The sequence below is a fragment of the Gobio gobio genome (genome assembly GCF_949357685.1).
Source record: "Gobio gobio genome assembly, chromosome: 15".
NCBI lineage: Eukaryota > Metazoa > Chordata > Actinopteri > Cypriniformes > Gobionidae > Gobio > Gobio gobio.
This window is the reverse complement of record NC_137108.1, coordinates 17,851,734-17,865,315: the sequence shown is the minus strand read 5'-3', so window position 1 is coordinate 17,865,315 and position 13,582 is coordinate 17,851,734. Positions and strand designations below refer to the sequence as shown.

The following is a 13,582-nucleotide window of genomic DNA, read 5'->3' as shown; positions in this document are numbered from 1 at the left end:
TATTGATGTCTATGGAGCAGATTTATGTTTGTTGTACATCAGATGGATACATTAACACAGTAGTAGACCTACATTACATTTATTTGGATGCATTAATGAGAGAGTGATTGTGTGTGTGTGAATTACTCATATTATCGTCTCTATTCATTATGAAGCTGTGGTTTGTAATTACTTAAAAGGTATTCAAATGTATGCCTATAACGGTTGAGTTGAGTTTCTAAGCTACTTTAGTGACTTTACTTTAGTCACAGAACGGCGTTGACACTGCGTTTCTGCTCTGCTCTCTGCGCATGATCTTCACGCGAAAAGAGGTCTGCCTTCAGGGCGCGCGCTCGTTGTCAAAGACGCGACACGGCTAAACTCCGTGTCACAGAAAAAAGCTGAGCACTGAACGGATACGTTTTCCGTATTGTTATTTGAATAGTGCACAATCGCTTCAATGTTCAAACTGGCAAGGCTTTAAAAGCATTTACTTGACAAACTTTATGAGGACGAAAGTGAAAGCAATCTGGCTTCGGGGCTTGCGCGCGCCATGTGTGTGTGTGTGTGTGTGTGTGTGTGTGTGTGGCAGCTATAAGAACGGTAATCAACTTGCATAAACTGTGTAAAACATGCAGTTACTATAGTGATTCTGGACATCTAGAATCGTCATAGGAATTGAACGAGGCTTCGAAGCAGAATTTTTGCCTTGAGGAATTTTTGTAATCGAGTTAATCGAGTAACTCGATGAATCGTTTCAGCCCTATGCACCGATCATGATTTTACATGGCCGATTCCGAAGAATTAAATTTTTTATTTTTTTTTCCAAGAAAACTGGCCAGATACCGATTTCCGTTTTTTTTTTTAACACAATAAAAGAACGAAAGTATACATGAACAAGATGTTTATTTGGTATTTAACAGGCTAAATTGGCTTTTGGCTAAAAATCAGCATTTGTTTTTAAATTCAGTGTAAAGAAAAAAAGTCTTTACCAGTGAAATTAAATAAAACCAATGTATATAATTGTTCCAAAATGTTAAATCAAAAGTTTAGTGCAACTAAAAAAACTAAGATGCTACAGCAGGTGCTTTTTAAATCAAATTAAGTCAATGTAATTTTAAGGTAAAATAAAAATTATCATCCTATACTATAGGCTACAGAACTGATAGTATTTCATTTCAAAAGTGCATGCATGTTCTTCTTTAGGCTACAAAAAGAAGTATTTTGGCTTTGTCACAAGTTAGTCTGTTTCGTTCTCATCCGATCCAACACGTGAGATGCTGAGCTGAACAAACGCTCACTATCTACGCTTGTGCAGGGCGCGGAGAGGTAAGCTTGCGCAACTTCAGCTCCCGCAGGAAAGCGGCTCTTCATTCCCTTCAGCGTATCTCGTCTCTTCCCTCAGTTCTCCAGTTTCCGTTTGTGACACACAAGTGACATGTTCGCGAATTATTGCAATATAGGCGTATGTGCACGTGGTCGCATTTCTGGAAAAATCGGCAGACAAATACAAAGAAAACCGTTTCCGGTTTTTGGCCGGTCAACCGGTGCATCCCTAGTTTATAGTAATATAGAAGTCATATAGTAGCAAAATTATCCAAATTGTTGCAGTTGCTTATGTTTATGTGACCAAAAAGTATAGTGAAATTCTGATTGCTATACTATTATAAAGATCTCATTGATTTACATGACAAGCTGAATACTTGCATAAAAGGCATATAAATATCATTCATCAATCTATATCTCCCACTAATATGTCTTAAGATGTTTGTCTCAAGATGCACATCAGTAATGTTTTTTTCTAAGGCAAGTTTATTAAAGCTGCTTAAATGTCCTAATTGAACTTGTTCTAACCATGACTTAATCTAAGCCCTGTCTGTGAAACTGGGCCATAATGTTAAAAATCATCTTTATATTGCTGGTAGGTTATCATTGCACAAATTAACACACTCTCAACATTTAAGAAAATGATGTGCTTTCTTCACTGTTGCACATGCATTCAGACAGTCACTCCCACAGATCGTGCCGCGCACACACAAACATTCAGCAACACAGAAACTTCTCAACTCTGCCCTGCAATTGTCATCAATAAAATAGCTTCACCACTGTAGAGTTATTTTTCTCAGTGAGTTGGTAACATCATTTTGAAGCAATGAAACTCACCGCTTCACTGTTAATAGAGAAATGCAGCACATTTCTGTGAATAGAACATCGAACTGCTGATCACTGAACTTTAAGCTTACCATTTTTGTTTTCAGAAAGCCAGCACTTTTATCCACAGTGGAGACAGAGCGCATACACATGGTTGCCAGTTTGAATACATTTACATATTGCGCAAGTGTGAAGCTCTGATTGGGGGATTACGTCTCTTTATATCAGGAAACCCTAGTTATGTGCCTCTGCGGGCTAGATTGGCCTTGACCTTGTTCTAGCCTTAATATTATATTCGCTGCGTGCTGCAGAGGCAATACAGAAGCAGCTGTATCGACAAGTAGTATGTGACGATACACCATTGTATCGATATATCGAATACAGCTCTATAATGCACTGTCATACAATGATGATTGAGAGATGTACAAATAAATGTTCCTCAAAACGCTAATGTATCATATTTGCTACTCGCATTAAGATAAATTTGAGAAAAATTGATGTATGGATAATCAGACAACCTAAGTTGCTTCAGTTAACTGATTTAACGCTTTTGAGGTAAATGTAAGAAAACACTTAAGTTTAACAGAAAAAAAGACACCTGCACCATGACCTGAAGGTGGACAGTTCTAGAATTATACTAAGTCTATTTAATTGCCAAAAAAGTATAAACTAACAATCAGATGACCGAAGGCATGTACAACAACATATTTTGTATAAAAGAAAAGGAAAAAAAGCTCTTAGATATTGGCATTGGCAGCCCATATTAGTTGATCACTATTTGATATTGATTGTGATGCCACTGATTTGCTTTATGGTTTAAATGTACAGAAGAATCTTTTTCTCTGCTTCTATAGAAAAACACCTCGATGGCTTTAAGCACCACTATTATCAGAGCTAGCCCAACTCCTCCAGTGGAGCCATTTGATAATGGAAATGTTTTGAGTTCTTCAAAGAGTCCAGAACCTTTTTGCCACGCTGAAATTCCAGGATTCAACCAAAAGACCTCAGAACTGGGCTCACGTTGCCAAAGTGAAACTGACTTCCATAAAGAAAACGTATACGCTAATGGCAACCGCCAGTCTGAGCCTGGGCCGAGGTTGTACACTCAAGGGGATTCTGGGTACTTGAGCAAGCTAAACATTCAGCATCCACCTGGGACAGCCACAGAACCGGCACACCATTTGCTGCCTCATGGCTTGGGGTCTGGGTCTGGGTCTTGTTTTGGTGTTGCAGATGACTTGACATATGGATCAGTTCCGAGCTACAGCTCTCAGGGTGCCATGCAAAACCTTCCCAGCCTCCTAACAGGACGTTCCATCTTCAGTTCCCATCTGGCACAGCAGTATCTGAGCTCAGAGGGTCCTCTACATGCTCCTCCCTATCAGATTGGAGGGCCATCTGGTTTGTATGGAGTATCAGCTCCAATGCCTACTGCAAATCCATCAATGGGACATATGGGGCATGTCCCTGGATCTACAAGTCTTCAGTCTGGTTACCTGAACACCGGTCAACAACAACATCCTCATTATCCAGTCAGCAAGACCTATGGACAGCCAAATGTTGGGTCATGGGCCGCACAAGATCTAGCAGACCTTAGAAGTGAGTGGAATTGATTTATGTATTTGAAAGACAGTGTTATGAAGGAATTTCTTTAAAAAAAAAAATTATTTTTTCACTTGCACTTTAGCTCAAGTGATGGTTCCAAATGAGCTGAAGTTTCCCAGTTCTTGCTGTGTGGGAATTGCCTCTCAGACGTCCCTCAACATTTTCAACCCCTCTGAGCGCTGGCAGCAAGTTTCCATCTCCATCACAAGCCTATCCATTGATGGAGAGAAGGTAAGAAAATCTGTCAAAAGTAGTCCAGTTGTTCTCAATAATGAGGCCAGGACCCACTAGGGGGACTTCAGTGAGGCTTTAAGATGATGTCAAGATTGATGCAACTGAAAATATTTTTATTACAGCCACCATTTAAGTTTTATTTCAGTAATGAATTAATATATAATTAAAAAATTGTCTTGTGTACGGTATAAATTTGTACAACTCACAGTTTGAGTGATAAGTTAATTAGCTGAAAATTTATATATTTCGGGTTGTGTTAGAAATTCATCTTGTTGTATCACTATGTAAAATGATTTAAAGTAGGACAAAGCAAGCATAAAACGAAAAAAATACATTGCTTATTTTATTGGAAAACCTGTGGAAATCATAATGGAGAAAAATATTAAAGGGTTAGTTCACCCAAAAATGAAAATTCTGTCATTAATTACTCACCCTCATGTCGTTCGACACCCGTAAGACCTCCGTTCATATTCGGAACACAAATGAAGATATTTTTGTTGAAAGCTGATGGCTGAGAAAGGCTTCAGACAGGCCTCCATTGGCATTCAGTACATTTACACTCCCAAGACCCATAAAAGGCACTTAAAACGTTGTTACAAAGTCCATCTCCCCACAGTGACTCTACAATAATTTTACGATGCGACGACAATAGTTTTTGTGCACCAAAAAAAATCAAAATAACACCTTTATCCAACTTGTTCTTGTCTTCCGTGTGTGCCTCCACGACGCATGCGTGAGAATATTACGCAGATCCGGCGTTCGGACACATGACCCAGAAGCGATTTGTTTACAAGCAGAGGAAGACGCGCGTATCTAAGCTGTTGAATTCTACATTGATCGTGCTTTAGGTCTCCGCGTAGTGCTCAAAATGGGGTTAAAGTGTGCATTTCATGGATTCCCGAACCCTGGCGCTACGTCATATTCTCGCGCATGCGTCGTGGAGGCACACACGGAAGACAAGAAGAGGTTGAATAAAGTCGTTATTTTGATTTTTTTTTTTCCGCACAAAAACTATTGTCGTCGCTTCGTAAAATTATTGTAGAGCCACTGTGGTGAGATGGACTTTGTAACGACGTTTTAAGTGCCTTTTATGGGTCTTGGGAGTGTAAATGTACTGAATGCCAATGGAGGCCTATCTGAAGCCTTTCTCAGCCATCAGCTTTCAACTAAAATATCTTCATTTGTGTTCCGAAGATGAACGGATGTCGAATGACATGAGGGTGAGCAATTAATGACAGAATTTTCATTTTTGGGTGAACTAACCCTTTAACTCAATGGTAGTTTTTATAATAAATATATAAATATATTTTTTAATGTATAACTTCCCCCTCCCCTAATTTTCAGGTTGTTCATTATTTAATGGATAAAAGTTATGTAAATTCTTTCATTTAAATATTTGGGAACATTGAAGAACATTCGGCTCCTAAAACTTTTGGATTCCTGCTATTAAATTTATGAGAACTAGAAAAGAGTCTTGGGTCTTTAAATATTTTGTATGGATAATGTTGGCCTTGCATTTAGAAAGGTTGAGAACCAGTGGTCTAGATTTAGTAAAATCTGGCAAACTTACTGGTCAAAAAGCAATTTATCTAAAGCCTCTTGTGGCTAAATGTATTCATTGTTAGTTTTTGTATGCAGTATTATAATTTTCATTGCATCACAGGTGGAGTCCCTCCCCTTCCAGTGGCTAATAGTTAAGAATAAGACCATAATTGGACCCAAATGTACAGAAGAACAGAAGGTTTTGTTCATAGCTCCAAGGGCTGGACTGTATCAGTGTACTCTCAGTGTGTCATCCTGGCCTGCATCTGCAGAGACGGAGACTGTGGCTCACGCAGAAGTCTTTGCCAAGAAAGTGGTGCTGATCGCTGTGGCTGAGAACCCTTCAATACAGGTTAAAAGAGTTTCCAGAGTTGATATTCCAAAACACTAAAACTGCATATAATAAAATTTTTTGTACTGGGATTAATGATGTGGTGATTTCAATTCACACTGCACCAACGAACCGCAACAGACAATTTATTGGGTTTTGTCGGCATCTGTCAGAGCTTATCGCTGATTGAAAATGCTGAATTAGAATGTCTGAGAAGTGACGTCCTGTAATCTGGTGACTGTTGCCATTGGTCTGTATCTGTTGGTGCAGTGCAAATTGGCCTTTATACCTGAAATTTGTTAGTTATTTTTCTGTAGATATCTTTTAAAAGTTCTGTTTTAATCAATGTAAAATGTGTGAAGAAAAAAAAACTGTTGCTTTTCTTTCTCTTATTTTAATTAATAGGTAGACGTTGGAAAGACAGGCTGCCTGGACTTCGGGGACCTGGCGGGGGGTGGTACGAAGACCCTGCCGCTCAAACTGGTCAACAGGACTCATGCCACTGTGCCTATTCGACTGGTTATCAGTGCGGTCAGTGAGATCTGTCAGCATTTGGTTATGAAAAATATATGAAACATTGGTTGTGCATGATGTAATCCTTGTCACATGTTAGACAGATAAAGCTCTCATTCAATGGCATGTTAAACAGTTGGTTTTGTCTCTCATAGAATGCATCAGCATGGCATTGTTTCGGCTTCTCTAAGAGCCCGGTCACCATGAGCACAGACGGTTCCCTTCATTCTGGCTCAAACCTGACCTCACTTTCAACTTCATCAGTCATCAACCATGTGCTGCATGCCAGTTATTCAGAGGTGAATATCTCTCTAAATAGTTATTTTTCTGACCTGATGGCAGATTTGAGTGTTCAAATGCATGTCTTTCTTTCCCAGAATCAAGAAAGCTTCTTGGTGTGGGTTCATTTCAGTGCCCCTCAAAAGTACATTTCAAGTTCAGGTATGTCTAAAAACCTAAAAACTAGTCAACCTAGAAACACAAAACTAGTATATCTAAAAAGTTAAAACTAGACACAAGTTGAGAAATGTTCATCCTGTATTAGTGTTATTATAGCATCACTGATATGCTACTATATAGATTTAATATTTTTCATTGTATCTTTTCCATTTTCATTCTTTTCCCATTTAATTTTTGATTATTTTTTTCCCTGTTCTAATTATTTTAGTTTTTTTTATTTTATATATTTTAGTTAATGTTCATTTAAAGTAATTTTTGTGGGGGGTTTATGGTCTATCCAGTAAAATAAAGCACACAATGACCGTGAGCTGCTGCTCTTTTTTTATTTATTTATTTATTTATTTATTTTATTTATTTTTATTCAGGTGAGCTGGGGCCAGCCGATGAATACAGTGCACGGGTGGATATTGAGGTGGACAGTCCAGGCCCAAGTCATGTGATCCAGAGCGTAGCCCTGAGGGCAAGGACAGGCACTGCCAGAGTGCATGCACCAAAAGACCTACAGGTAACAGGGGAAACATTGTGTCTACAAGCTAAAGGACACCTGGATTTTTTGGGGTTATGAAATGGGTTCAGTTTTTTGCTTATTTGCTTGCTGTCACTTATTTACTACATGAATATCTGTACAGACGGTGTGTCTTCAGGCTCCTTTGGGGCAGACTGCAAAGCAGAATCTTCCCTTAAAGAATGCGGGAAACATTGATGTTCTGCTCAGACTAAAGGTACCTGATATGAGCTTAACATTTTAATACACTAAGATGTTTCTCATACATTGTCAACATACTCTAGAATAAACACCATCAAATGTTTTGTTTTGAAAAGCTTTGGTTTTCATTCTAATTTCTGTCTTTCTGGCTGTTTTTCAGATTACTGATGGTGACAGCTGCTTCACTGTGAGGCCAGATGAACTGGCTCTGAAAGCTGGAGAGGAGCAATGTGTAGTGGTCTCTTTCACTGCCCAGGACACACAGAAACACAAGGAGAGGCATGTTCATTCATATAGATTTAGTTTTTGTATGTTAATTGCTTTTGTCCTCATTTGAGGTTTTTATTTCTGATTTTAAATGTTAAAGGCTTCAGATTGTTTTAAAATATACTTGCTACTTCATATTGTTGCACTTTCAAGTAAGTTTTTTTTTTCTTCTTTTTCTCAGCATGTTGACGATTCTGGTTCTACCCAGTGGACCTCAGTATGAGGTGATGTTGAAAGGAGAGATGGTCCAGGGAGTTTCTGGAAAAGTGGTATGCCCACCTGCTGTGTTATCACAGGCTGAAATCCCACCCATCCTGTCCAACAAACAGTTCATGGCATGGGGAGGGGTTACGCTGGGCAGAGCAGTGTGAGTACACATAGCCATAGAAAGTAGGGGTGTAACGGTTCAAATTACTTGCGGTTCGGTTTGTTTTAGTCACTGTTCCGGTACGGTTTGGTATGTGCTATGTTCAGGAAAAAATGACCACTGTCAAAAAAATAAAGAAAATAAGAACAAATGAAACTCCCATGCAACAGCACAAATAAATACAATAGTGCAAAGAAACTAATAAAATAAACTGCTTTTCAGGTAGGTCTAACAATACTTTATCCAATTTCTGTACATGAAATCTAATCAAATGTAAAATAACACTGCATAGTCTTCACTCTATACACTAAATATAGATGAATCCTTATTAAAGTTACAAAAGTTATTCAGTCAAGAGCAGTGTTTTAATGTTTAAAAAAAAAACACTGACAGCAGCAAGCATATTAGGCTGCTGTCACTTCAAGACATAATGCATGGAAAGTATTCGCATGCTGGGGATGCAGCTATCAGTAGCTGCGTTTCCATTACCCTTAAAATTGCGCAAATTGAAATGGCGAATTGAAAATACACCCAATGGAAACGCGTCAATTTCGCAAAAACTCCCATGTATCGCAAAAAAGTTTTTGCGCTCACATGAGGTGGTTTTTCAGGCAATTCGATAAAGGACATTTTTGCAAAACTGCAATGGAAAACGTTTTTCCGCATTGACAGGTCACCTGGTACGGTCACACATTGCTCCAACACAGGGCCTACATATTATTTTTTTCCACTCAAGTATGTCGTAATAACGAGATCTTATGTCGTTAAAACGACATCTATTTTCTCCTAATAAGGAAAGTGGCGTAACTTTATAATGATAGACCCCGGTGCAGCCACAAATATCATATCTATAGGCCTACTGTAAATAATGTATTAAAGCGCTAGTTTTAGCTTTACACAGAGGCCGAGGAAACAGGCCAGTTACGCACGTCAATCCATTCCCGACGATCTTGGTTTGCTTCTTATTTATTAATTATACAGCCAAATAGTTGATTAAACATTGATCAAAATTAAAATACAATTATACAAAACAAAATTTAATTTTAAAGAAAGACTTTCTAGAAAACACAATTCAATGAAGTGCTCAAAATCCATGTCCCCAGACATATGCGCATCTGATTATGTGCCTTACTCATGCTGCTCACTTTTCATAATCAACATATGAAATTAAAAGATTATAATATTTAGACATAGCCTAACCATGAAACTAAATAGTAGAGTTGAGCCGGATACTCGGCTGAAACGAGTATCCGGTACGGATAAACAAGTATTATACGAGTAATACGAGTCAATATCTGTGCTCGGATGGAATAAAAATCCTCATTGGGTAGCTGACTGTGTCTGCGTTCTGTGATAGGCTAGTCACAGCGCCCCTCCCTTACACATACAGATTTGCTGTGTCCCGCTGCCCGCTCTGCTCACTCACACACACAGAACGCTGAGAAGAGAACAGCTCTCTTTCTCTCTCTGTCTCTCCCTCAGTCACTCAGGTTCGCGGGTCTTTCCCGTTAACGTTTAGGGTTTCTTCAGCTTCAGGTTTTTTTTTTATTTCGTTTTTTTTGTAGTACTTACTTATTAACCAGTAGAGTTCTGGTAAACGTGGGGTTTGTTCAGACGTGGTGCTTGGTAGAAAGCGAGTAGCGTTGCGTCTCTGCCTGTCGGAGATTTTTTTTTCTTTTTTTTAACGTCTGCTGACAAACCAGTTTTTTGACTTCACGCAAAAAAATTAAGTAAGTAAGTTAGTGGTATAAAAACTATAGGCTATTACAAATTAATTAGCTACACACACTCTCTCTCTCTGCCGGTCAACAGAGTTTTTTTTTTTTGTTTTTTTTTACCGTCTGCTGGCTCTAACCAGTTTTTTGACTTCACGCAGTGTCTGACACTTTCTTGCTGCATTTCATAAAAAAATAAAGGAATTAGTGGTGTAAAACTATAATATTACGAATTAATTAGCTACACACACTCTCTCTCTCTCTGTCTCTCTCTTACTCACTCACACACACACACACACACACACACCTGGTGTGGAAATAAAAAAGAACCAAAAAAAAAAATCACTGATCATAAAAAAATTAAAACTTAAAAAAAGAAAGTTATGTTTAGATGAAAACTCTTGTTCATTACATTTTTCTTAATAATTGCAACCGCATGTGTTGTATTAATTGTTGCAAAACTTGTTCTGTATATAGTTCGTTTGTTATTGTGATCAAAAAAAAAGATCTGAAGCTCAATGCTGATGCTGTCATGTAAATAGTTTTCTAATCAGCAATAAATATAACAATTTCTGATCAACCCATAGCAATTGCATGATTAAAAATAACATACTGGTTAAAGCCCCGCCCATTTCAAGACAACCCGACCACTTCCGGGTTAAATCCCGCCCACTTCCAGGTTAGGCCCGGCCCAGTCCAAGTACAGATACAGATAATTCATATGGTTAACAGATACAGATACAGATAATGCTGTACTCGCTCATCCCTACTAAATAGGCTACGTTTTCTTTAACCCTCTGTCTGACGAAGTCGTCGGCGCCTTCTGATGGATTTTTTCCTTATTCCAGCGCAAACAACTCACAATACGCCGTCATTTTTAGCCAGACAGATGAGTGCAAGATATAATTATGAACAGTAAACTGTCTACTTTTATTTGTGTAAACTCACAATAACTGCAAAGGCCGCGGTCTCAGGGAACAGATTATTTTGCACTCCACTCCAAACGCTGTCTTCATTTCAAAGTTTTTCATTTCAAAAGCATTTCTAAATTCAGTTTATATTTCCAACAAATGAAATTCCAAGCCAAAATAACGGAAGTGGTAAAAAAAACCTTTTGAGTTAACACCATGCAAATTCAAAGTTTTTGCTCGTCTCTGTATGTGGCAATGCGTCACACCTGGCGTATGTAAAAGTGGATCATTCTTTACAGGTGATGGTGTGTTTGGACAGAAGACGAGTTCTTTATTAAACTCATAAAAAACAATAGAATATAAAATGCCACAATTTATCATAACACCTCATAAGTGCCACTCAAGTATAAGGTGCTTTCCTTGCCATCAGTGCTTGGATAACACACACGTTTCTTACCATTAAAAATAATGGCGTGCGGTGGCTGGGATATACATAAACCTAACAACATACGTAGAATGATTTTTGGAATGACTTATCACGAGAGGAAAAACATATTTTTAGTCGCATATATAACATCAGTTAATGGAAACGATGTCTTTTCGCAATATTTTTTTTATCGACTTTTAGAAAATATCGCAAAAGTTTTGCGCAAATCTGTAATGGAAACGCGGCTAGAGTGTAGGCTTCAGATGTGTGCACATAGAAAACTTCTCATACCGTGCGCAAGTTCTCTTTTGTGTCATCTTTCGCTTGAATGTTTAAATTGGAAAGGCTTAAAAATAAATGCAAAAGATAGTTTCAAGACGATTCAGCACTGGCCCGATTGGGACCGTGACAGTTCCGTCAACTGTCCCAAACATCTTTCACACTGGCCCCAGGCAGTCCTTATTGTCTAGTCCTGATCATCCCTTTTATTATTGTTTTGTCTGTTCGAATTAGCACTGAGTGTCTATTTAAACCCTGAAGGCAATGTGTGCTGTTTCGGTCCAACCTGCGCTCAAGCGCTATCAACACCATGGTGATGAATGACTGGACATATCAGACATTTTGCCTTGAGCATACGGCACTCATGTTATAATGGATTGGGAAGCTAGAATGTCATGAGGTTTATCAAGGCTCTCTCAGCAGCGTGTCTCCTTCGCTTGTCATGCTGAATTGCAACACACCAACACGTGAGTAAATGATGTCAGCAACAGATTTACATACTAACAGTTGACTGGACAGCTATTCTCACATGAAACGCGTGCGTATTCAAACGTGTATTAATTTACCGAAACTTACATTAGCGGAACTGTCCATTTTATGTTTAGTTTTTTTCACCAAACCATATTATAGATGTGTCGAACCCAACTGTGGGTGGAGAACGGTACGGTTTGGTTTTTCACCAAGAACCGCTACACTTCTAATAGAAAGTCATAAACTGCTGTAAACATACGAATGAATTGTGGATGATGCTTTTGTATTTGTAGGCAACAGAAACTGGTGCTAAGAAACAATTCACCCACTACATCACAACAACTCAGACTTCTCATCAGGGGTCAAGACCAAGATTGTTTCCAGGTAAGCTAATTCCGTGAGAAATTTAGTTCATTTCATTGAGCTGCTAAATGTGAGTAAAAGGCTTCAACAAAAAAACCCATCAATTAACATTCTCTGAGCTCAAAGTAGGTCTGTCTTTAAACGTTTATAACGAATAAAAAAAAAAATCAATTTCCCTATTGAGAAAATTAATGGAGTTTTTACTTTGTGAACCCAACTGATGCACTCTTATTAGCCTAGGAAAACCAACCAACCAGCTCCTTCGATTTTTGAACCGGTGGCAGTATATACACATATCTATCCATTTATCTTTTCTCTCCTTTGTCTTTTTCTGCCTCAACCCTCCAGCTGCAGAGTTCATTCGGCCCAGATGAGCGGCTGACACGTAACCGAGAGCTGTCAATCAAACCCAAAGAGGATGTGACTGTTCATCTGCTCTTTGCTCCCACGCGTGTTGCCTCCATGCTGGCCAAACTGGAGATCAAGCAGTCTGCTGCACGTGCCTCCCAGCCTGGGGTCAAATTCACTGTGCGTTAGTATTATTGTTTATCAGAGATTTTTAAACAGTGTTACAAATTTGTAGCATTACATTTTATCATGGTGTTCTCAGATCCCTTTGTCAGGATATGGCGGCACAAGTAACGTGATTCTGGAGGAGTTGAGGAAACGTTCTGATGGCTATGTGGCCATGCTGGGTGGAGTGCAGGCCGGCCGTGTCAGTAAACTCTGCGTGTGCGTGCGGAACACGGGCTCACGTGCTGCCTTCGTAAAAGTGGTACCCTACAGCAATCTTCAGAATCGAACTGTTATGGATTCGAGCGTTATTAGCTTGTCCCCTTCACAGTTTGTACTGAAAGAGAGAACACAGGAGGTGAGCCAAGTGCACATTTTACTGAGGTTTAAAAAAAAAAAAAAAATCTAAAGAGAAATTTTTTTTTTCCTTCCACATAACAGTTAAAGGTTCTATTCACAAAAGGTTTTATTTTATACAGGTGATCACAATAGCGATGAAGGCTTCACGCAGAGAGCAGGCACTCTGTCAGTCCGCTGCCGCTCTCCTTGCCACTGTCTGCCTCTTCTGTGGGGACGAGGTCTCTCGACAACAGTTCAGGAAGTCAGTGACTTTTCTCATTTGACTTGATTAAAATTCTTCTCATTCAAGCTGAGAATTCTGTCAGTCTTAAAATCAGGGCTCTGAACCGGTTCAAGGAACGAAAACCGGAAACGAACAATTTTAAGAGGAACAAAAACGAAATCAAAAT

General features: G+C 38.9%; 1 protein-coding gene across 5 annotated transcripts in view; it reads left to right on the top strand.

Annotated features, from left to right (window-relative positions):
- The window catches only part of cep192 (centrosomal protein 192), a 49,876-nt gene that overhangs the window by 25,471 nt on the left and 10,823 nt on the right, over positions 1-13,582 (top strand). For 4 of the 5 annotated variants that reach the window (XM_079837446.1, XM_079837444.1, XM_079837448.1 and 1 more), the window contains exons 22-35: positions 2,985-3,729; positions 3,818-3,966; positions 5,633-5,863; positions 6,248-6,373; positions 6,511-6,654; positions 6,733-6,796; positions 7,180-7,319; positions 7,444-7,536; positions 7,681-7,799; positions 7,969-8,154; positions 12,251-12,341; positions 12,669-12,848; positions 12,931-13,191; positions 13,313-13,434. In XM_079837446.1, coding sequence (XP_079693572.1) covers positions 2,985-3,729; positions 3,818-3,966; positions 5,633-5,863; positions 6,248-6,373; positions 6,511-6,654; positions 6,733-6,796; positions 7,180-7,319; positions 7,444-7,536; positions 7,681-7,799; positions 7,969-8,154; positions 12,251-12,341; positions 12,669-12,848; positions 12,931-13,191; positions 13,313-13,434 — 2,651 coding nt within the window. The remainder of the gene's footprint in view (positions 1-2,984; positions 3,730-3,817; positions 3,967-5,632; positions 5,864-6,247; positions 6,374-6,510; positions 6,655-6,732; positions 6,797-7,179; positions 7,320-7,443; positions 7,537-7,680; positions 7,800-7,968; positions 8,155-12,250; positions 12,342-12,668; positions 12,849-12,930; positions 13,192-13,312; positions 13,435-13,582) is intronic. The other variant, XM_079837445.1, reaches the window with a different exon arrangement.